Source organism: Petaurus breviceps, unplaced genomic scaffold (assembly GCF_028583685.1).
Source record: "Petaurus breviceps papuanus isolate PSGF00001 unplaced genomic scaffold, PetGlider_PUasm1.0 90537, whole genome shotgun sequence".
Classification (NCBI taxonomy): Eukaryota; Metazoa; Chordata; class Mammalia; order Diprotodontia; family Petauridae; genus Petaurus; species Petaurus breviceps.
Window position 1 is genome coordinate 1983456 of NW_027187271.1, and position 23738 is coordinate 2007193.

At 38.1% G+C, this 23738-nt stretch overlaps 1 protein-coding gene across 1 annotated transcript; it reads right to left on the reverse strand.

The window, feature by feature from the left end:
• Positions 1-1311: 1311 nt before the first annotated feature.
• Positions 1312-23147, reverse strand: LOC138142240 (zinc finger protein with KRAB and SCAN domains 1-like). The gene is made up of 6 exons (XM_069063299.1): positions 22972-23147; positions 15488-16004; positions 15038-15185; positions 13954-14042; positions 13564-13690; positions 1312-10528 (listed from the first exon to the last, which is right to left on the reverse strand). Exons 2-6 carry the CDS (start codon positions 15914-15916, stop codon positions 9639-9641), a joined length of 1683 nt encoding a protein of 560 aa, XP_068919400.1. The 5' UTR covers positions 15917-16004; positions 22972-23147; the 3' UTR covers positions 1312-9638.
• Positions 23148-23738: the final 591 nt, after the last annotated feature.

A 23738-nucleotide genomic window follows, 5' to 3' on the forward strand; every position in this document is an offset into this window, starting at 1 on the left:
TCTAGCTGGGGATATTATCTGGACTAAGACAGGCAGGACTTGGGCATGAAAAAGACCTGAATTCAGATGCTGCTTCATACACCAGATGTATGACCTGGCCAAATCATAACCTTTTTCAGCCTCAATTTTCTTATCTATTAAGTAGGGCTAATAGCATCTACTTCCACAAGATTGTTGTAAAAACTAAATGAGATAACATATTTAAAGTGCTACACAGATGCTACTTAATAGGCTATACCTAGCTATCCATTGTTAATAAGAAGAGTTAGTGTGTTGCAACTATGATTTCCACAACATCAACTCAAATAAGCTCTGAAATGTCACTTTCATGTAGAAAACTGTCCTAGGCAGGGAGTAGAATTTGTGGATTGAAGTTGAGGACAAAGAGCAAGGTAGAGAAAAGAAATAAGAGGTCAGGCCCTTACAAAGTTTTTTTTCTGCACATATACCTATACAAAATTTTGTCCCACCTAGGACTATAATTTTTGAGAAAGTTCCATGTGCATCCCATGCAGATCAGCACTTGTTAACTCAGAATTGTCTCTATTTCCATATAACATATATAATGAACACCTACTTAACATTCTGTATGTATTTACCGGTGGCACATAACTTAGTAACACAGCTATTTGTACCCCCTCCCCTCTAATAATGCACTCAAATATACACTATAATAGCTAGCCATTTATATAGTACTTTAAGGTTTGCAAAATACCTTTAAAATATTATCTCATTTTAACATTGCAATTTCCCTCTCCTAAATATGCTTTGACTTTATTCTCTACATTCCTGGGAGCCAAGAGGAGCCTTCCTTAAGGATGGTAAAACTGTAGTCTTGAGAAGTGACCTAAGCCAAGTCATTACAAAGTTCATTACAACAATGAACTTATGTCAAATGGGGTGAATAATGGAAGAAAAACAGACTTTTTTTTGAAAACAAAACTATTCCTTTAGTTGTTAGGTGAAAGCTTAACTACATCTGGGAAAGTTTTAAATTATTTGGAACAATGTAACAAAAAACAGAAGTTTTATAAATAGGCTACATGGTAAGAATGTAACTATTGGATCAAACTTAGACGGTTCCCATGATGGGAAAATTAAAGGAAATCATTCTACTGAGATCAGTCAATTCAGCCATTGGCAGTTTTAAGTGTTTTTTTTTTTTGGGGGGGGTAAAATTAATTACTTTTAATAATTTTATATTTGTGTGAGATTATAGTGTTTAGTTTCTTTTCTACAGAATTCATCTTCATCCTATGAGAGCATTTTTTTGGAAAGAGCATGGCGTCAGAAAGCAAACCATCCAAAGTGTTGTCATCTACAGGTGGAATATTTATTATATTTGATTGACCATGACCCAAGTAACATAAAAAGGAAAAAAAATACAATCCTCATAACCTCCATCCACAACCTTACCACCATATTAAATTTTTAAAAATCAGAACCTTTCCTCCCCAACATAGATCATTAGTTACAAACCATAATCTTATTACCATATACTTCATGGAGAAGTACTAAAATATTAGCACTCAATCATGCAGATTTAAAGAAACTCACATCAGTGAACTAATTAAATATTTATTAAGTACACATTAAGCACCTGTATTTAGACACTACTGTAGCTTCTTCTGTAGATTAGTCTTTCTTCCTTTGGATTTAGTCTAAACTGCAAAACCGGGGATTGAAAAAGCAGGAAAAGTTTTATCTAAGTGTACAAATTAAGATAAAGCCTGAATTAACCACATAAATCAATATATTAGGTTTCCCATTGTTGACTAAGCTGAAAGTGTGTATATACCTAAAAAAACCCTTATTTTAAAATAATTACTGAATCTTACTGTATACTCCTACCCCAACCCTCACACATATAATCTAAGAATAACAAAAATTTTAATTTGCCCATCCCCTTTTCCCTCTCCCTCACCCTATTTTTTTGTTTTGAAAGAGGAACCCCACTAACTGCAGAAGATTCTCTAAGCCAAATGTTCTGGCTTTTGCCAGAATAAAGGCTGACGTTCTAAAAACATTTGGCTGCCCATAATTAACTAGGGTGGAAGATAAGCTAAATGTTTAAAGTTTAAAATGCTTACATTCATTACTCTACCTTCTCCCAACTGCCTTTGAGTTTCAGCACTATTTTCCCCCTAAGTTCAGAGTGCAGAGCTGTTGGCTCCCCAGATCCATCTCCACCCTTGTGAAAGATGTCATTAGTGAATTGGAGCTGCACCAGCTGCCTGTACTCTTCTGGATCCAAAGGTGATTGAGGCTCAGACTTGAGAGTTCATACAAGGGTGAAAATACCACCTTTTCAATCATTCATAAAATCCTTGCCCTCTGAATGTGTGTCTTCAGCTTTATTCCCCTAAAGAAGTCTAACAGTGAGTAACTGCAGAAAGGAAAAAACGTTTTGTCCAGAAACCAATGAATGTTATCAGTGATTAGTTGTAACCACTACAGGGGCAAAGGTCTCAAAAAACATCATGAAGAATTTGTAGAGGGCTGAGACAGAAGTCAGAGGTTGGTCCTCTCCAATTTCCCTCTCCTCACTTGAAAACAAATGGTGAAGCTTAAGATCATCTATTCCAGTCCCTTTTTTATAGAAGAAACCCAAATTAAACAATCTGCCCAAGTGTTTACAATGAATTGAATAGTACATGTGGGTGTTTGTTTCTGAAGAAAAAAACCAAACCCAGTAGATTATATACTTACTTTAAATTATTTTAAAACTTGCTTTGAGCTGATAAATTTATAAATTTAATGAGCAAAAAACTAAAAATATGTACCTTCATTTAACTAACATTTAGTTTTCAGATGAGAGAAAATTATCAAATCATTGCTTTTAAATGTTTAGTAGAGATATTTTCTACATTTATTGCTTGGGAAAAATTATGTCAAACGAAAACACACAAGAATAAAAATGCCTAAATTGAATGACAAATAAAAAGCTACCCAGAGACCTTGGATGTAAACATTTCCTTAAATGTATCCAATTTTTTCTTCTAATCCTAGTCATTTTGCAAAGTTATCTGAATTTTTCCGAAGTAGGAAATACCTTCTCATTCCTTTCACAAACCTATTCTGCTTAAGACAAAAATTGGGAAACACCAAAATATGGTTCCTCTACCAATGGCATACACTAATGAAAATTTAAATTTTTATTTTAGTTTATAAACCAAGTCTATTTGAAGTTTGCCTATAAACAAACAGTTCACTAGGATCTGAGTAGCTAACAAACTCCTGCTTGATTGGCTGCTGTAATAAAGATGACTAATCCTAAGATGTTATTAATAACCAGAAAAAATAAAGATAAATCTTACATACCTAACCACCTTAACAATACCTTTTCCTGTTCATTCTCAATATGCCAGGGGTACTATCCATAAGGAAACTTTGCCAGGTAACTTCTGAAGCCTTCTCTCAAAGTCTGTTGGGTCTCATCTGTTCAAAATTCTCTAAGCAAAAATATGAAATTAATGGACTAGTATGTCATGGAAAAAGGGCAGGATAGGTGGACCCAATGACTTTCTCAGTGTACTCCCTACTTTCAGTTTTGTAGCATTTCCTGGTCTTTCTCACCTTCTTCCACCAAGCCATCAAAGGAGACATTTCCTTCTCTGGTAGTCAAAAGATCTAGCCTCTGCTGAAACATACAGAAACCACTTCTATTTAACTACCAGTCAAATCTGGTGATTCTACAGACCTTACCAGTTTCCCTAACTCGACTGAAACCAAATACTATGAAGCTCTTGCTTTTTTCAATTTTTTTTATCTCCATGGAGGGGCACTTAGGTGGAAGAGTGAATATAGTGCTGGGCTTAGAGGCAGGAACACTCATTTTTGTGAATTCAAATCTGGCCTCAGACACTTACTAGCTGTGTGACCTTGGGCAAGTCACTTAACCCTGTTTGCCTTAGTTCCTCATCTGTAAAATGATCTGATGGATATGGCAAACCACTCCAGCATCTTTTCAAAGAAAACCCCAAGTGGGTCAAGAAGAGTTAGACACAACTGAATAATGACTCAATATCAAGAACCTCCACAGAGTGTCATTTCTTATTGTCTACAACTGCATTAATTTCTTCTTCATTGCTCCAAACCTGTGCTGTTAAAATCTGGGGGAACAAGGTAGGGTGAAAAGGAATGTTATCCTCTTACAGAAATTTTTAAACAAGAAACACCACATGTACCCTATGGGGTTTACAGAATAGATAAGGAATGGAAGAACAAAACACTGACATTTTGGTTACAAGTAACATAGAGATGACACTCAATATTTGTCATTTTTAAAAGTTCTAAAATTTGTTATTTCCTTATGGTCTCATTCTTTCTCTTATTGATCCTTTGGAGTTAAGTCTGAGCTTCCCCTACAGGATTTCTACATTGAATAAGCCACTTTTTGAAAGCAACCTGCTTTCCCTTGTATCAAACCAGGTAAATGTTTAGATAAGTTGTCTTAAATTTCAGTTGTGTATTTGTTTCACCTTTGTAACATTACTTGTTACAACCTAACCTTTTCTCCAAAGCCTTGTTCAATCTAGTTAAATCTATCATACCAAAGGAAGAAAGGACTGCAATATATATGGTCTAGAAGCAGCCTTTTCTCAGGTATCTGCTGAGTTTTCTAAAGGTGGCTTATCGTCGATTGCTATTATCTTTGGATGAAATTGTTGTTTAATAGTAAAGAGAGGTGCAAACTTAAAAAACTAAAAAAAGACTGTATAGGGTTAGCAGCAGTCCAGGGGCTCAGATGCTTGCCACATTGTTCACATTTAAAGGGTTTCTCTCCAGAAGGAATTATATAAGATAAGCTATCAACCTCAACAACCATCTCAAATTTCTCTCTGTATATATTCATCTAGCAGGTTCCCTTAATTCATTTATCAAAATATACAAGTGCACTACATTTCTAGATGTTTTGCATATTTATATCCTGGCCTCTAGCTTTCTGCCAGAGTAGAGGCAAAACACAACTTCAAACTACTAGCAAATCAAAGATTTTCTTTTCCTTCTTCCTGGTAGAACTGGAGCAAAACATAAACCAAAACCCTTCAAAGAATTTCATGGGGTCAACTACATACAGAACCTTACTGAATATTTAACTATATATTGCCTTAAAGAGATAAATCGACAGTTACTCCAGAATTACACTTTGGTGCTGAAAGGGAGTCCTCCAGCCTTTTAACAACACCATTATTACATTATGTGAGATTTGATGAATATTAATGCCCTAATAACTGGTTTACTCAGTGGCTAAGATCAGCAATACCTTTAGAAAAGCATCTCTCCATGTGGCTCTTCTCCCACTTAATGAGTTTTGTTATATCTGGGGCAAATGCTGAGCCAGTGGGACAAATCCAATTTAGTGAGAAGTCTCAACAAAATGGACATTAACTGGGCTCAATTATAACAGTACTTAATTTTAGAAGAATGAGGATGCAGCTAAGTAGCTGAAAAGACCAATGGAATTATAAAGTCCTTCCTACACTGTCCATACTGGGAGTCTGTACCCAGTTGAAATTTCTGATTCACTTGTTATTGTTCTTGCTACAGTCTTCTAGAACACAGGATGATCCAGTCTTTGATCAAAAAAAGCAACTCCAAACCTTCTGGATTATCAGTTTGGTCTGTGAACTGTAGTTATTGGCCATCTATCCACAGTTATGCCACACTTCCGGAGGCTCTGCTTCAGTGGATTCTTAAAGTATCTATTCTTTCCCCTTTTCCTGAATCCTTGACTTCAGGTATTTTATTAATTTGCCACCTAGGTATCCTGTTCTTCAGCGTCCAACTCAGCTGTGTTGAGCAATACTTTTCACTATTTTAATGGAGACGTTCATGGACTTGGTTAACGATGATCAGGTCCTGCTAAACTCAGGTTCAGGACAAGATTACCCAAAGATGTTATTAATAACCCAGCTTGAGAAATTGGTCCAGGTCATAGAGCCACAACAGATGTTAGAAAAAGCAGCTCTACAGAAATTCCATTTATGTGGTGCCTGACTTTCAGCTTCTCATAAAACCCTGCTGTCTTGTTAAATTTAGTTGCCAAGTTCTTGGTTGTGTTCAGTGAATTCTTGGACAATATGAAGTATTGTATTCAGTGACAGCTTTCAGTTGTTTTTCCATTTAAGATTCTCATGCTGTGTGTATGGTTTCTGTGCTGTAGTATTGTACATCTTTGCAAATGTGTACTATGCAGATTGGGTGAAGCAGCCCATTTATGTCATTTTCCATGTCCAGTTAAAGGCATGCTCTTGATTACTTTTTCTATAACTTATGACGAAACTCATGATTCACTGACATGCAAGTGTCCACCCGCTAATTTTTTGCTCTCTATTTGTATTCTAAAGCATGGCTAGTTCAAAAAGGCTTAATGACAATGAAATTGATAATTTCATTCTTCTAAAAGGTTGAACAGTTAGGAGAACTCTCAGAATGGATCTGATCCTGGGCAATAAAGGAAGCTGAAGATTGCTGAAGTAGGAATCTTATGGAGAAATGACTACTCTACTTTAGAATTTGTGATAACAGAAGGCAAAATTAAGGCATAAAATCTCCAAAGGATGGAAAGGTTAGGTGGGATCTCATGATCTAAAATTCTAGAGATAAAGTCAGCTCTCAAGTATTAAATCCTAAAGACATAAACAATCCTAGTGAGGAAGAAAAGGGGGACTGGCTTAAAGAGAATGATGTGGCTACATATCAACAAATTAATTTTTGGAAAGGACATGTATAGAAGGTAGAACCAAAAGCAGACAAAAGATACTAACAATCTTATAAGAATAGTGTCAAGAAATCTTAAAGTTCAGAATGAGCTGAAGTTGTTGAATGCTAAGGACAAAAAAAGCTTTGGGTTTCTTGTTTACTATGATGTGAAGAAGGGAAGGACCACAGTAAAGGACCATGATAAGGAATCTATGGAGATAATAAAGAGAGGGCAGATTTCATTCTTATTTTGTTTGTCTTCTTGGCCAATAATCCTTGTAGCAGAAAGGATGTCTCATAAGGAAACAGTGGGAGCACCCAGCTATTCTTCTTGAGTTCAAGTCACCAGGTCTAGATAATCTAGGTCCCAGGGTATGTGATTATTAGGGCATTTTTAGTTATTTCTTAAAGATCACAAAAAGCAGGTTTGTCTCTATTTTCTGGAAGAAAGGAAATCTGCAAGGTATAGGCCAGTGAACTAACCCAATTCCTGACAAAATTCTATCACATAATCTAGAAAAGAGGAAATGTCACTAAGTTACTATGACTCCCATTAAGAATAGGTCATGCCGGGGGCAGCTAGGTGGCACAGTGAGTAAAGCGCCGGCCCCGGAGTCAGGAGAACCTTAGTTTGGTTCCAGCTTCAGACACTTAACTCCCACACAAAAAAACTAGCCTTGTAACCTTGGGCAAGTTACTTAACCCCAATTGCCCTCCAAAAAGGCAAAAAAAAAAAAAAAAGGTCATGCCAAATATGCTTAAATTAACATGGTTTTGTTAATCTGTTTTAAGGCATGTACTACACTGTTAGATGAGTGAAAAGTGAAACATAGTTATTAGTAGAACATATGATGAATCCTCTCAGGCTAACCCTGTGGTGAAGATGGAAAGATATAGACTAGTTAATGGTACAGTTAAGTGAATTCAGAACTGGTTGAATGACCAAGCCCAAAGAATAGTTATTAACAGGTCACTGTTCAGGAAAGGAATTCTCTATATGTGCTCCATAGATCCATTCTTAGTCTTGTGTTATTTTACTTCTATTTTTAATGATTTGAATAGAGGGCAAAGATGGTACACTTGCCAAACACAAAGGTGGTAGTTAGTTAACTTGGTGGCTGCAACAAAATATTTCTACAAAGCTATTATGATGAGCCAAATATATTAAGGACAGGGACTGGAACTGCTGGTGACTAATTTCCTCTGGTAATGTGGGTTGATACTGTCTCTGCAAGTCTTAGGGAACTACCTAGAGCATTGAGAAGTTAAAAGTGACTTGCCCATACAAGCAGTATTTGTCATAGAGGCAGGAATTAAACCTAGCTATTTCTGGCCAAAGCCAACTTTCTATCCATTATGTCATAATGCCTCTCATAAATCTATTAAAAAATTTATACAGATAAAGTCTTACAATTTGGTTAAAAAATTAGCTTGACAAGCACAAGGGGAGAAAAATGTGACTTAGATGATATTTGTCTGAAAAAGATCTGAGGTTGTAGAGAACTGAAAGCTAAATATGAAGGCAGTATGACACGGCAACAGAAAAGCTGATACAATCTCAGCCTTCAGTTAGAGGCATAGCATCCAGTGTATAGGTGATGGTCCCACTTATCTGACCACATCTGGAGAACACCCAATTGGTCATGCTGTGCAGGAGTCAATATGAGATAATTTTGGTTAGGATTTTACCAGTCATAGCAACCAAAGGGAGTCAAAGTCATTGTTTCAATTAACTTCTTAAAGGTGATAAATAATGCCGCCTCTGAAATCTTGTGGCCCTTGGCCAACACTTTATATACTGAAAAAGATTTTAAGTAGGTATGTAAGTAGTGCCTTCCCTCTATGTTTAAAGAGCTCAGGGAGAATAGCATTCTAACAGAGTTTTAGAATTTTACATGGCAACAAATGGTGGTTTCTGCAAAAATTAGGCTGGGTTGTTCTACTTTAGCAGGGCTCCTGTTTCTCTGTGGGAGCCCTGTTAAGAAGTCAGTGAGTACTTATTTAGTAAGGAACAAAATAATGTCATCAAACAATAATCTCCCATTAGTTCTTACTAAGGCTATTAGGTAGGAGATTAGTTCCTTAGAATCTTGTTGGGGAGATAAGATTTACTACATTCATGAGACAATTAAAAGACAGTATACAATCAAAAGCTAAATTGTATATAAGACTATGGGAACACTATAGCACTATAGAAGTTCAGAAAAGGAAGAGTATTGTTGTTTCTATAGAATTTCTCTGTGATGATGGAGTCAACTATACTCCTATGGAGGGCTATAAGTTGAGTCATCCATACATACTCTTCGGGAAGAGATAGAAGTCTTTGGTTTGGTTTTGATCTGCATAGCCTTAAATCTCTTCAGCTTTGGCATCCCACCTTTGATTACTTATGTTTTAGTTTTAGCAGCATGTCCCAGCCCAGGATTCTAAATAGATCCTTTTATGGGTCATGACATACAAAAAGATGTTGGGCAAGTATTGTTTGCTTTGCAGAAAAAAATGCCTCAATCTCAGTTTAAGCCAATTAATCAACAAGTATCCATTAAGCACTTACTATGTGCCAGGCACTGTGCTAGGCACTGGGGATACAAATCTCAAGCTTGGTGGATTTCGGTGATTACACTGGTGGCTGCAGACAGGGATCCCTTGTATCAACAAGTTAGACTAGCTTTCTATGAGTGTCCTCATTCTCAAAAAGTCTGGTTTTTACTTTAGTGTGTGCATGTATTCTTAAGTAAGATCATCTATCTGACTAACTTTTCTTGCAGAGGGTTATGTTGGAGAAATAAATGCCCACAGATTATACTGACAAAGGCAGGACTGCTCTTTGATGTAGTTTTAAAGTGTGATTTGATTATATATTAGAGGCCAAATATTTTTCCCATGGGCACACATCTTTGAAATTATGGAACAAGGTAATGGGAAATTTCACTTTATACACAGCTTTTCAGGAATGCACCAAATGCATCTAGTGAGGTGGAGCTGTAATCAGAGGCTCTCTCTCTGTTATGAATTCTGTGATGTAGAGTAAGAGTTGAACTTCGGGTGAAGGCTTTCCCACACTTATTACACTTATATGGTTTTTCCCTGGTGTGAATTCTTCGATGAAGAATAAGGTATGAATTCCGATTGAAAGCTTTGCCACATTCATTACATTCATAGGGCTTCTCTCCAGTGTGGATTCTCTGATGTTTGGTAAGGTCTGAGCTCTGACTAAAAGCTTTGCCACATTCATTACATTCATAAGGTTTTTCTCCAGAGTGGATTCTCTGATGCAGTATAAGATTTGAGCTATGACTAAAAGCTTTCCCACACTCATTACATTCATGGGGTTTCTCTCCAGTGTGGATTCTCTGATGAAGAATGAGGTTGGAGTTAAGACTGAAGGCTTTCCCACACTCGTTACATTCATAGGGCTTCTCTCCAGTGTGAATTATCCGATGTCGAATAAGACTGGAACTCCTTGTAAAGCATTTGCCACATTCATCACATTTATGAGACTTTGTTCCTGTAGGAACTTCTTCCTGTGTAACAAGGTTTGAACTCAGACTGAAACTTCTCCCCAATCCTTTGCCTTTCTCTCGATGGCCTCGCTCCCCTGTGGGTGCTTTCTTGTCCTTGACTGTCATCTGTCTAAACTCTGTTTTTTCTATTCTCAGTTTCTCCTCTAAGTTTCTCTGTTGCCTTTCTAACCTGCTTTCCTGTTCACATGTTTCTCCAAATTCCCTTTGGAATCTTCCAGATATTTCCCCATGAGATGCTGTTGCTTCTGAAATATCTTCCTTTGAAGTTGACTCCTCATTGGTTGTCCTGCTTCCACAACCTGACAAACAGAAAATACAAATATCCTTAAAGTGTTTCATTGAAAAAGAGAAGTGTTCAATAATCAAGTGATGTTGTTTAGTAGGAGAACATGGCTATATCTGCAAAGTGGTTTCACAAGTGTAATGGGAATGGGAATTTGAAGATCTATCTTCCCTGCCCCTTAATAGACCTGGGGGGAGTTTGAAGACCTCCCCTGCTTTGAAAGTAAACTCTGCTCCCTAATAGGCTGAATGTAATCACATGGAACCTGTGATGGAAGGAATTTGCTAACAGGTGGAGCAGAGCCCACAGGAAGCTTCCCTGATGTGAAGATTAAACTTTATCCCCTAATAGGATAAACACAAGTCACATGGAGCCTGTGGTGGGAAGAGTTTGCTGAAGGGAAGCAGAGCCCACAGGAAGCTGGTCAGAGTCAGAGATGGTGGGAGAGAGAGGAGGTTGAAGCAAGGAGATAGAGAGGTTTTTGAGTAAATACTGATCTTGTATTGGTTTGTGGGAAGGCTGAAGGATGCTGTGGCTCTCAGCATTATTATGGCTTCTGAATATCTTTGGTACTATAATGGAACTGGCTTACTGGTTTTGGGATTGGGTTTTCTGGTGTCTAAATAAATGCTTCAGTTCTATTCTCTATCTGGAGAGTTTAGTATATTTTACGATAGAACATCTTTATACTTATAGTCATGGTCTTTATTGTGATCATGGGTGCTATAAATATTACATTGGTGCTACAACAAGGGAAGCAAGTAACAAGGCCTATGAAGGCAAAGCACCAAGAGACAACAGGGAGAAGGAATTTTTACAGGTGCTAAAGGGAAAGTTAAGTCAGCAGAGATGATCTGCAAAGTAAGATGGATGAACAGAAAGGCAAGATAGAACAGGGAGAAGACAAAGACTGGGTGATAAAAACAGGTAACTCATGAGAATGAGCAAGAAGAATAGGGCCCAGTAGGTAAAGCTTGTGTGGGGAGGTAGCTGGAAGAAAAAGATGTCAATATGGAAAAAATGAAATAAAAGAAGTGAGTAGGAGGAAAGAGGTTAGAAGCTGGAGTAAAGAAAAGGATAACAGCTGAAACTGCTACTGCCATTTCCTACAATACTAATTCCTATAGTTAACCCATAAATACCATGTGTGTGTATATATAAACATACATATATTTACATACACATACCCCTATAAATCATTTGCTTAAACAACATTCTATTTTTTTTAATCAAATGAAATAATTGTATATACAGTATTTTGTAAGCATCAAGTACTATATAAGTGTAAATTATTGTTTAATAAGAGCTAGAAGTTGGTCCCTTTCTGTGAGGGCATTCTCTTGGTATGATGGCAATTAAAAAGTTAGTGAAAGAAGCTTTGTGGACCTTTGCCTGATGAAACTCAACATTTTTTCCATATTTATGATCTCTAAATAAAAAAAGCAGTGACTGCTAGAATAAAGGGGCAGAGGAGAGAGGCTATTCCAGCAAGGTATAATTAGTGAGCACAATTAACACCTTCCCTGATGCTCTACTAAGAATAAGATGGATCAAAGGGCAAATAGGATATAAGCCTTGAAGTCTTACCTTTCGTGGTAAGATAACATACACAAAGGTACTCATGAGCACAGTTCAGTTTAGCAATACATATTCCTAAGAATGTTTTTATTTATACTTTGCTCTAAAACTTCTATATTGCTCTAAGTCAAAACCAGTTCTTTGCTACTTAATAAAAATGTCTATTTCTATAGCAAAAGTGAAAATAGATCACTTATTATATCACTGCTCTTCAGTTATACAACAGGAAGCTAAGTGGCACAGTGGACCTTTGTCCACTGGAACTGGAATAAAGAAAACTGTAGTTCAAATCTAGCCTCAGATACCTGGTAACCATATGACCCTGGGCAAGTCACTTAGTTTCCTCAACTGTAAAATGGAGATAATTAGCACTTACCTCACAGGATTGTTGTGAGGATCAAATGAGGTATTTTAAAGTGCTTGGCACATGGTATTTAATAAATTCTTGTTTCCTTCTAGAAGCTTAAGTACTGGAACTAGGCAACCCTAAGTAGGTACAGTCACCTAGCAGCAACTCATTGTAGTTCAGGCATAGTGCTTAGAAGAAATTAATTATCTCAGAGACTTAATGCAGTGACCAAAATATAAGGCCAAATAAAATGAACAGGAAGTTAAGCCTATTTTTACTTCCTTCCTTTCCCTGCTTCCCTCCCCTTCTTCTATGGGAGTGGAAATCTTAGCATTTGGCTTCCATTGCATGTTATTTCTTTGAGGTATTATCTCGTGGGAACATTAAAAAGCATAGAAAATTAACTGTAAACACTTTAATTTATTTAATTTAAATGAACATTTTCTGTTGGTCTTTTAAATGGTTAAGACTGTAGAAAAGATACAACAGGAGAGTAAACAGACTAGGTCTCTCTAACAGGTTTTTTTCTGGACCCATAGCTCTTAGTTGGTAATAAGCTATGGAAATCCTGGTCACAGAGAAGGAAATGGGGAATGTTGTGGAATTACAAAGCATTGTTCTAGAAAACTGTTCAGTGGGAATGAATGGCAACAGAGAGGAATTAACCAGAGAATACATGTTAAAAAGAGAGGACCCTCCATAGAGTTCAGTGACATGTTTCCAGGTGACTTACTGATATTTTGGTTCAAAAGGATAATTAATTTATTTGCTTGTTCCCTGCTAAGAGACAAAGAAAACTCCTTAGTAATGACATTCAAAAAAGCTAGGGGAGGGTCATCTCCAGGTAATTAGAGGGATGAAAATAAGGACACAAAACCCAAGGACGTTCTCTTTTTCCATTTTTACAGAGTGATCCTAAACAGAGTGAATAAATGTTTTTATGACCTTGGAACAGGGAGCTGAAACATCCTGCTTCTGAACATGAACTCAAATGCTCTTATCTACTGACAGGCCCTCTTGGTCATTTCTCTGCTGAACATATAAACTCCACAACTAACAAGCCAGGAGGCAAAAAGAAATCTTATTAGACAATGATCTTCTTTTACACCTCCATTAGTTCTTACCCTGGGAAAACATGTTCCCATAATTCTCCTGTCTGTTGTCTCTACAGAGGTTCCTCCGAGCCAGGTTCTGACATCCCCATTCCTCCAGGATGAGAGACACAGCCATGTCCTCAATTTTTACCAATGCCTGAAACAATATGAAATTCCCAACTCAGTTTTCAACACACCTAGTACAAACCTATGGGGTAGAGCCAGATGAATTAAGATTAAGAGAAAGCAATGAATACCATAAAGGATCTTAAATGGGTATGGATTTTTGGATGGGAAGAAAGGAGAGAAAGCAATTAAGACAGGAATTTGAGTAGGAATTGAATATAGTAGGTAAAAATCTACAGAAAAAACTTCCAGAAGAATATGAAAACAAAGGTCTTAGTGAAGACAGAAACTCACCTGGGAATCTGCTGTGAATAGTGCAGAGGCAACAGCCTGGTCTCTAGGACTCCTCTCATGGGAAACAGGAACATGGGAAGCAGGGTAAGCTGAGGAAGTAAGGAGCTGTGAGAATATACGATGACTCCATCCCCTACTTTTAACCTTCACCTCTCACCCATGGCTAAATATAATAAGAATGTAGAAAAGATATGACTTCCTGCCTACTCATTCTCCAGTCCCAGGCAATAAAAATTCTAAAGGGGATCAATGGCATTTTAGAGCTGGAACATGCCTGAAAGATAAACTAGTCCAACAACTTCATTCTGAAGAAGGGCTGAGGCTCAAACAACTTAAAATAATTTGCTGGCTGTTCTTTTACTGTCATAGGCTACTCTTGATTTCTAAGAGTCACAACATATAGGAGTAGATAACTCTGAATCCATATACTGGGTCTGACCTGTGGCTCAATTTCATGCAGGCTAAGAGGCAAGGACCAGAGGACTTGGTCATAATTGGGAAAATAAAAAGTGGCTTTAAAAATGTCCTAAGCAGTAATAGTCTAAAAGACAGTGATGTTACTGGGTGAGAGTCTATGTATCTACTTTTCCAATTTTATCTATCTGTCTGGCTCTCTTTCCACTCTTCGATTTTCTTTCTTCTTTCCTCTGCCTCATCATAATAAACACGCATTTTGAGAAAAGACATGGGTTGAATATTTAGACAGTGAAAAATTTGGACAGAATTGGGGTAATTTATTACAAAATGTGATAAGAGTGTAGTGAATAGGCATCAGTGATGAGTTGGTCATGACTACACTAATTGTACTATGTGTAAAAAAGGAGAAATTCAAAACAGAAGAGTAACTTCTATTGTTGGGAAAACATGAGTAGATCTTAAAAGTTACTGTAAAACTGAAAATGTTCTAAGTGCAAAGACATTGAAGATAAAAAATGTAAAGTGAATCAATAGAACTGAACCACTACAAATTGCACCTCAGCTTTGTGAATCTAGAAACACAAAAGAGCATCACTGTCCAGGTCTTTTGATAACACTCTTCAGTATAACTCCTCTATTTCCACAGGAATGAAATCTTGTTCCTTACCACTCTGTTGTAAAAGACTCGGCTTTCGTGTTATATGCTTGATCTGGGGTGTCCGATGCTGGAATTCAAAGCTTGAAGATCCATGTGCTGCTCCCAGTGGTACCATCTCCCGGGACAGCATTTCATGTCCATGTACACGGACTGGTACCTAAGGACAAGAAAGCTGGGCTTATTAGGGAATCAGGGTGATAATGAGATTTACAATTTCAGAGAAAAGACAAAGATCATCCCCTCAAAACACAGGACAGTTAGAAATAGCACTAGATTTAAAAGTCAAGAAAACATGACAAAAGGGGATATCTAGCATTCAACAAAGGAACTAGCTCCAACTTTAACTCTGTAAAACCTATTAACAAAGCAACTTCCCACCCCAATGTCATGCTGAATTCCCTTACTCCAGTTTTCAAGGCCCACAACCTGAAACAATTTGTTTCATTTCTCCTTTCCCACCTGCTGTCCTGATAAATCAAGCTCGAGATCCTCCAACAGTGTCACTGCTTCCTCTCCACAATCAGGACGGTACTCCTGCAACCAGGTCTGGATCTCTCTGGGCAAGACAGCCAAGAACTGCTCCAGCACCAGCAGTTCCAGGATCTGCTCTTTCGTATTCATCTCTGGCCTTAGCCACTGATGGCAAAGTTCCCGGAGACGACCCAGAGCCTCTCGAGGCCCAGAAGTATCCTGGTAGCAGAACTGCCTGAACCGTTGTCGGAAAATCTCTGGATCAGAAGGGCTATTACTTCTTTGAAGGCTAGAATCTTGGCCCCAGAGGTGTTCCTCTTCATCTTCCTCTTCCACCTTAACTATCACAATTCCCTCTTTATCTTGTATAGCCTGAGGGCTCATGACTGCAGCGTCCCTGGATTCTGCAGTCATCATTCAGGTTCTGAGTTCCTCCTCACTCGGATGGAATCTGTGAGGTAGACTGACACTGGAGATATCTGAGGGTTTTTTCCCTGCACTGCTCCTGAATTACAAAAAATTCTTATTAAAAAAAAAAAAAAAGCAAGCAGGGCATCTGACATTTGCCCACCTTCCCAGGGAATTCACTGAGGACAATAACTCTGAGCAGTAATAAAACTTGACAAGCAACTATGACATTAATGTCTACTGTTATTTCTTGTCACAATGAAGGCCTACCTCAAAGCTAAGACAAATTAGATTCAAGTCCAGCCTGTTACATTCAGGTGGTGAGACTGTGGGAAAGTCACTAAAAAATCTGAGTGTCCCCAGGCAACTCTCTAAGCCTCCAAGTTTACAGAACAGTTGCAGATCTGAATGGGTAGAGGGAGCTTCCTCATAAAGAGTTGCCTACACTAATTAAATCACCAGTCTCTTAATCCTCCTCTTCCTCCTCCTCAGCTTCCCTCCTTCCCCTACACATTTTTCCTGCAATTTTTGCTGCCACTAAGTGAGCAACAGTGCATTCTTTATGTGGACTCTAGTCTGAAAGACAAGGCACATGCTTTAATCTGAGATCCATAGTAGAACCATGAATTTTCCACTCCACAGCTTTTAAAAACTGAAAAATAGAAGCATTTATTAAAACATAAAACATTAACAGTGTAATGGAAAAAAATATACATATCTCTACATTTAAAGAAACATAAAAAAGTGGTACCTTTATTACTAAAATGAACTATTATGATTTCTATTCCAATGCTAAACATGCAGAGTTGATAAGAATGTTTTTTTTTTAATAACTCATCCCACTTTTAATTTAGATCTAAATCTCTTTCAAGGGCATGGTTCTAGGTTTCTGGCCAGGCAACAAAAACTCTTAGCAACCTATGACTACCCTAGGCTGCAGGCTCCTACTACCATAATTCTCTATAAGCTTTAGCTTCCTTTTTCTCCCTCAAAGTTCTTCTTTTGTTTCTTTTCAAAGACAGAAACAAGAGAGACACATTATCTCTTTATATAGACAACATGAATCCCAGTGTTTTTTTCTGCAAGGATTCATCAAAGACTCCCCTCCCAAGCTTCATGTATTATTTGAAATTTGCTAGTTCCTCATCTTGATTTATGCCACCTTCTCTTATTTGTTAATGATACTATTCTTTTAGTCAAAACATAAGAATTATGTTTGATTCACCCTTCTATATGTCTAATATCCTTTGTTCTTCTGGGGTCAGTAAAGGTCTAAGGAGGCAAAATCAGGTGGACACTATTGAAAAAGGAATTTCGGGAGCTGAGTAGTTGTCAATAGGTGACTTCACCCCATTTTGTCCTATATTTGCCTTTTTTTCTTTTTTACCATGCAATGCCTCAGCATTGTACAGCAGGGACAGCTGTCTTCTTTCCACTGTTTTTATGAATACAAGAGAAAACTCAAGAGACCCTGGAGAGTTTAAGGAAGTTGTTCCCTTCTTCTTTCTCCCACCAGATAAAGTAATAACATAATTTCCTTGGGTCTAGCATAAATGAGTATGCTAACAAGGCCACTCCCCCCCCTCCCACTTTGTAACAAGTAATGTAGGATGCCCTACAATACAATTCCTATTGTAACAATGAGAATCCTCTTTTGTAGTAATAAGATCCTTTACCCAGGCTAAGCAATCTGTCTACTCTGGAGGAATTACACCATCTCTTTTGCTAATTTCTCAAACTGAGCAGCTTTGGAGAAGAGGATATATAAATGTCATCTGCTGAATTATCTGATACACATTTTCATCAATTGCTGGTGGGATGTGTCATACTCTGAGTGAAATACCCTACAGTAAAGTGCTTCTGATTCCTGATAGTTTATTGGCATTAGGCAGTTGAAAAGAAAAGAAAACTCATGCAGTAGATACCAAATCTTATATGGCATCAAGGCCAGTCAATTCTTTCTTCATAAAGTCTTTAAAATTTATTTCTTTTCATCCCTTTGGGCCTTAAGACTAATATTCCTAAAAAACAGAGACTTTCATTATGTTACTCCCCTGCTTCAATATACAATCCTTCAATAGCTCCCACAGTCTAAAGCCCAAACTCCTTAGCCTTGTATTCAAGGTCTCCAACAAATACAGCATTATGTATCACAAACTTCTAACAACCAGCCAGAACCCTGTCAAAATAATCTGTCTGTTCACTCTTTTCCTGAATATATGCCTTGTGTTTTCTTGCCTTCAGTAAACCTGTTACTCATTCTTCAAAGCCAAGGTCAAGTCACTCCTTTTATTTAGCCTTTCTTCATGGAATTGTAACATTAATTATTTATCTATTGCTGGGAGGCAGTGTTGTGTAGTTGAAGGATAATTGCACCTGGAATCAGAACTAGGTTCCAATTCTACCTCAAGATGCTTATTAGCTGTGAGACCCTATGGCAAGCCATTTAAGTTTTGAGAGTTGTAGTTTCCTCATCTATAAAATGAGGCTACTTCTATCTTCACTACTTCACTGGACTGTAAAAAGTACTTTTAAAATCTTAAAATGCCATATAAATGGGATTTATTATTGACAACATTTAGTTGTAAAACATTTTTCCCTTTAAATTATATATTTGTGACTTCATTTGTGACATACATAGAACTTCCAGTGAAGAAACTCCTACCACTGATTCAGATGATCACCTGCCACTTGCCTAGAATTGCCTAGGGCCCTGAGAAGGAAAGATCTGGAGATTTGTCCAGAGTTCTATCACCAGTATTTATCAGTAGCAGGTACCTCTCTATCCACTACTTCTACAACTGCCTTTTAAATTAATTGTATTCTATCTTACAATGTTATTTACTTTTCTTGTCTATTTTACTGTCTTGTCTCTCCAACTAGATTCTATGCTTGAGGTGGGGATAGGAAACATTTTAAAATTAAATAAAAAAATGTATTAAGGACCTTCTCCTATGCATCAAGTATTATACTGGTGATAGGGATAGAAAGACAGATTTTGCCTTCAATGTATTTATAATCTAAAAGGTGAAAAAAGACAAAAAACCAAAGTGCAGTGTAAAAGAGAGGCAGAAGGCAGCACAAGATATTTAGAGGAATATTGAATAGCTTGGGTCAGAGTAGTGAAGGATGGCATGAAAGAACTGGGTCACAAAAGGAAAGATTTTAACAGGCAAGGAAATCAGGGTTGGTGGTAGTGGAAGATCCATTCTAGGCATGGAAGACTGCATGAGTAGAAATCCTTCAGCTAGAAAAAGGAAGGAACAAGAAATAGGGGGGAAAAGCTGTTTGCTGGAATACTGAGTATTCAAAATGGGTGAGGGGTAAAATGAGATCAGTCTATAAAGATAAACTGGTGCCAGACTCAGGATGGCTTTGAATGCTGGAACAAGGAGTTTATATTTTATTTATTTTTTTAAGCAATCGGGGTTAAGTAACTTGCTCAAGGTACATGGCCAGTTATTTCTGGGTGGGGTGCTAAGTATCTGAGCCCAGATTTGATCCCCAGGTCATCCAGACACTGGAGTTGGTGCTCTTACTCGCTGAGCCACCTGGCCACCCCTTTATATTTTATTTTAAAAAGACAATGGGGATCCACATGCAGGTGAATGCGGAGGAATCAGTTCTGAAATAATGCTTTAGTAAGATTACTTGAGAAATAGCCTAAAGGATGAATTGGTTAGGTAATTACTTACAAAGCTAAGAAGGTGAAATGGGTCTAAACCTGAGAGGTTAAAGTTAGAATAGTAAGAAGGGGACAGAAGAGAATTACTGAGGAGATAGTGTTAGTGATTAAACTTCTGATTGACTACAGCACTAGAGTCAGAGCCAGGAAAATCTGAGATTAAAAATTTCCCTCAGATATCACTTGTGGGAAATCTGGGCAAGTCACTTAAATTAACCTCTTTGTGCTTCAATTTTCTCATTACTAAAACAGGATATTTAATGTCTATAGTACTTACCTCTCAAAGGTGTAATGAGGCTGACATTAGGTAATGTATATCAAATACTTCAAAGGCCTATAAATGTCAGTTATCAGAGGCTGCCTCTCAATATATATTCCTTGGCATTTAAGGTTTATGGATTTATATATAATATTCCTTCTTGTCTCCCCAAGTTCCTTGATGCATCGTTGGAAGCTTTTTTTCCTTTCCATTTTTATTTTTGCACCCCCAGTGCCTAAGTACAGCACTTTGCATAGAGTAGGCCTTAGCACATATTTGTTAAGCTGACATTTTATATTAAATGATAGAGAAATTAGGTAGTATGAGGCCTTTAAAAGGCCATTTTATTTGCCTATGTGGATCTCATTAATGAATTTGGAGAGAACAGTTAGGGTAGAATGTTAGGTAGGAACATAAATGAGATTACAAGGGATTGAGGACTGACTGAGTAGTAGGAAAGGACAGGCCATGAATATGGGCTATTCTTTCTAGAAATTTGGCAGTGAAGGCAAGGAGCAATTGAAAGACAGTTTGAATAAGCTAGAGGGGTTATATATCCCCACCACATGCATAGCTGATACCACAAGCAGGCACTTAAATATTTGCTGATTGCTTCATGATATTTCCACAGGGAGATATGTACACATATATGTATTTACAAAATAAATACAAGGAAAAGGCTATGTCAGAGGAGCAAAGTGGAAGGAAAGCTTTACTATAAACTTTCTAGGCAGCTAACTTGATTCAAATTTGATTTGGAGAATAAGATGCCTATACCTACTACTTTTGGGGAATATTTTAAACAAACTGTAAAATAATTATATATACACATGTGCTTTTATGAATAAAATGGTTATCTTTTTTATCTTTTCTAAAAATCCATGAAGAAATTCCTGAAATATAACTATTTGGCATTTCACACCTGGAAGAGTAACTGATGAAGCAATTGACCATGTTTGCAAATTTGAAGACTTTGTGCACCATTTTTTCAGTTCATTTATAATATATTCAAATAACAATGGAAGACAACATGGTACATTAGGAAGAACAATTGTCTAAGTATCAGAAAACCAAGTAGTTCTAGTGCTTCAAGTTGGTGTGATTCTGGGCAATTCAATTTAATAAATATTTAAGCAGTGTCTAGCAAGTCCCAGGCACAGAGTCAGTATTAGGGAAAGAGTAAGACTGAATCTTCTCTCACAGAATTTACTATCTAGAGGGGAGTCAACTCCATGAGCATCAGTTTTCTCATCTGTAAAAATTCAATCTGTATTAGATTTAATATCCTCTAAGGTCCCAAAGAACTAATAAATTCTATGATCTGTGAAACTTTTCAGGTGAGTTCAGAAAGCTAAGAAAGTAGCTTTCCTGTGGCATTATATACAAATCACTTATTGAATCGAGAGCCTGACATTCCGAAAAAAAAAAAAATCTCCTTTTGTTCAGAAACTGTTTCTAAAAGGACCAGTACAAACAATAAGCAGAAAATTCACAAGGTTTCAAAATAGTCATTTCACATAAATCATTCACATAAAATCATGTGAATACAATACTAATTTAACAAGAGTTTGTATCCAAAGGTATTAGATGGAAAAATCTAAGATTTAAATAATGAAAGATATTTAACATTTAGATCCAACTCAAAGCATATTAATAGAACATAAAAAAGGACATTCAAGTCAAGAATAAGCTAAACTTTGTCTTACTAAATTTTCAAATATGGCCAATGATCCAGAAAGGTATCTGCCAAATAAACAATCACAATAACTAAAGTGAATAGTAACCAACAGAAAACTTTCCAGAAGAGTGAAATGATCTTTTGTATGACAAAGCTGTTTTTTCACAGATGGCTGGCAAACAGCAACCGTACTCTGTTTTGGTTGCACTAAACTTTCCACAATTCAATCAGGCAACTGTTCATAAACCATAATCTGCCTAGAACTGGGCTTCACAATAAATGCTTTCTTTGGTCCCAGTCCATGTAATTTCCACTTTCTATGATGAAAGTATCTTATTGTGTATTTGTGGGGGTGCAGGGAAGAAAGAGGAGATCCAGCCCAGCTGATCTCTTCACAGCTCTATTCACAAAATAAGTCTTTGGGAAATCACGAAATTCAGTTTCTTAAATTTTACAGTTGGGGAAACATTGATCTAAACAAAGTTATTCGTCCAAGGTCACACGGCTAGGTAGAGACAACACCAGGACCAGAATCCAGATCTCCACGCTCTGGGGTCTAGTGCTTTTTCTGCTAAAGTATGCAGCAACGCCCTTCAGAATACAAACAAAATATCCTACACAGAGACGTCAATTCAACCGTCCCCTTGTTGCCCTGACCTTAAAAAAAAAAAAAAGATACACACAAACACACACTTTAACGCCAAATTGCTCATTAAAATACAGCACCGAGTTCCAAAAACTGGAACAAAAAGGATGGGGTTGTACCTTAGGCCGCCCCATTTCACCTCTTAGGCCCAAATCACAACATGAATAGACAGAAGTGGTTTAATTGCCAGCTTTGGCGCAGCAGGGGTGCCAGCTCAAACAATGCACGTACTCGAAATTGCTGAAAGAGTCTCAGAAACGGAACAATCCCGAAGAGCTCCTCAGGCTGAAGTGTCACCTGCCCTTTACGCCTCGGTCTCCCCCCGCCCCCAAGCCTCTCTAGAACCCACCCCAGCGTCGTCGCCGGGGCTGCTGCAGAATCAGGAAGCCAGAGCAGGAATGACAGCGAGGTCACTACTAGGTCGTCCCGAAGGACCCACCGAGGGAACCTCAGTCCGAGCCCAGAAGAGGTGTCTCGGGGCTGACACCGCCCCTCCTTCCCATCCCCCACTCCGCGCTCGGGCTCCAGCCCCGAAGCGGACAAGACGCCCCCACGCCTACCTACAAGGACACCCCTTCCCCCACTCCCGTGCCTGTCTGGGATCTCTCCTTTATCGTTCTCCATCCAGGGGGATCGCGAGTCCTCTGGCTGGGGCCTAGCAGGCAGCCCCTCCACGCACTGGGCCCGCGCCCGGCTCGAGGTGGACCCCGCGAGCCTGCAGACTCTCCCTCTGCTCCGCGGCCCATTCGGCCACAGCGCACCCCCACACCCACCCCCCGGGTCCAGACTTACTCACCGCGGACCCAGGGGCAGCTCTGGGCAGGGTGACAAGGGAGGGAGCGCAGACCCCTGGAAACTGGAGAGACGAGAGGAAGAAGAACGAGAACCAAGGCCCTCCGGACGCCTAGAAAGACACAATGAGTCACAAAGGGCGGAAGTAAGTCAAGGACTTAGCTTCCGGGGCGGAACAGGAACTCTGGGGCCTCTCTAGGAATTCCGGAGGTGTCAACATCTCGTTGATTCTTTGGTTTGCCTACTTTGTATCAGCGATAGGGGCACCTCAGCCTAGTTTAGAAGGGAAGGCGTTTTTGTTGAGAAGGAACTGATAGGGTTACAAAATAAACCCTCAGTAACCAACTATTTCTATGGCAATAATAACAAAATTCAAGAGGAAACAATTGGGAAATATCATACCAGGTAACAAAAACAAACATAAAATATTTGGGGATCAGTCTACCAAAGCAAGACATATAGATACAATTACAAAGTGCTTTTTTTTTTTTAATGAAGAACATCTTTAAATAGCTTTAAGAGACTATTCAGTGCTGAGAGTCACGCTGCAGGTGCTTTAGAAATATTATCTCATTTGATCTTCGCAACAACCCTAGGAGGTGTTATTATCCCCATTTTACAGTTGAAGGAAAATGAGGCAGACAGGCGTTAAGTGACTTGCTAAGGTTCACCCAGATAGTAAAGTGTCATAAGGCCAGTTTTGAACTCATTTTGCTGACTCCTCGCCTAGCGTGCTCCCTAACAGTCAATAAAATAAGAAACGACGATAGT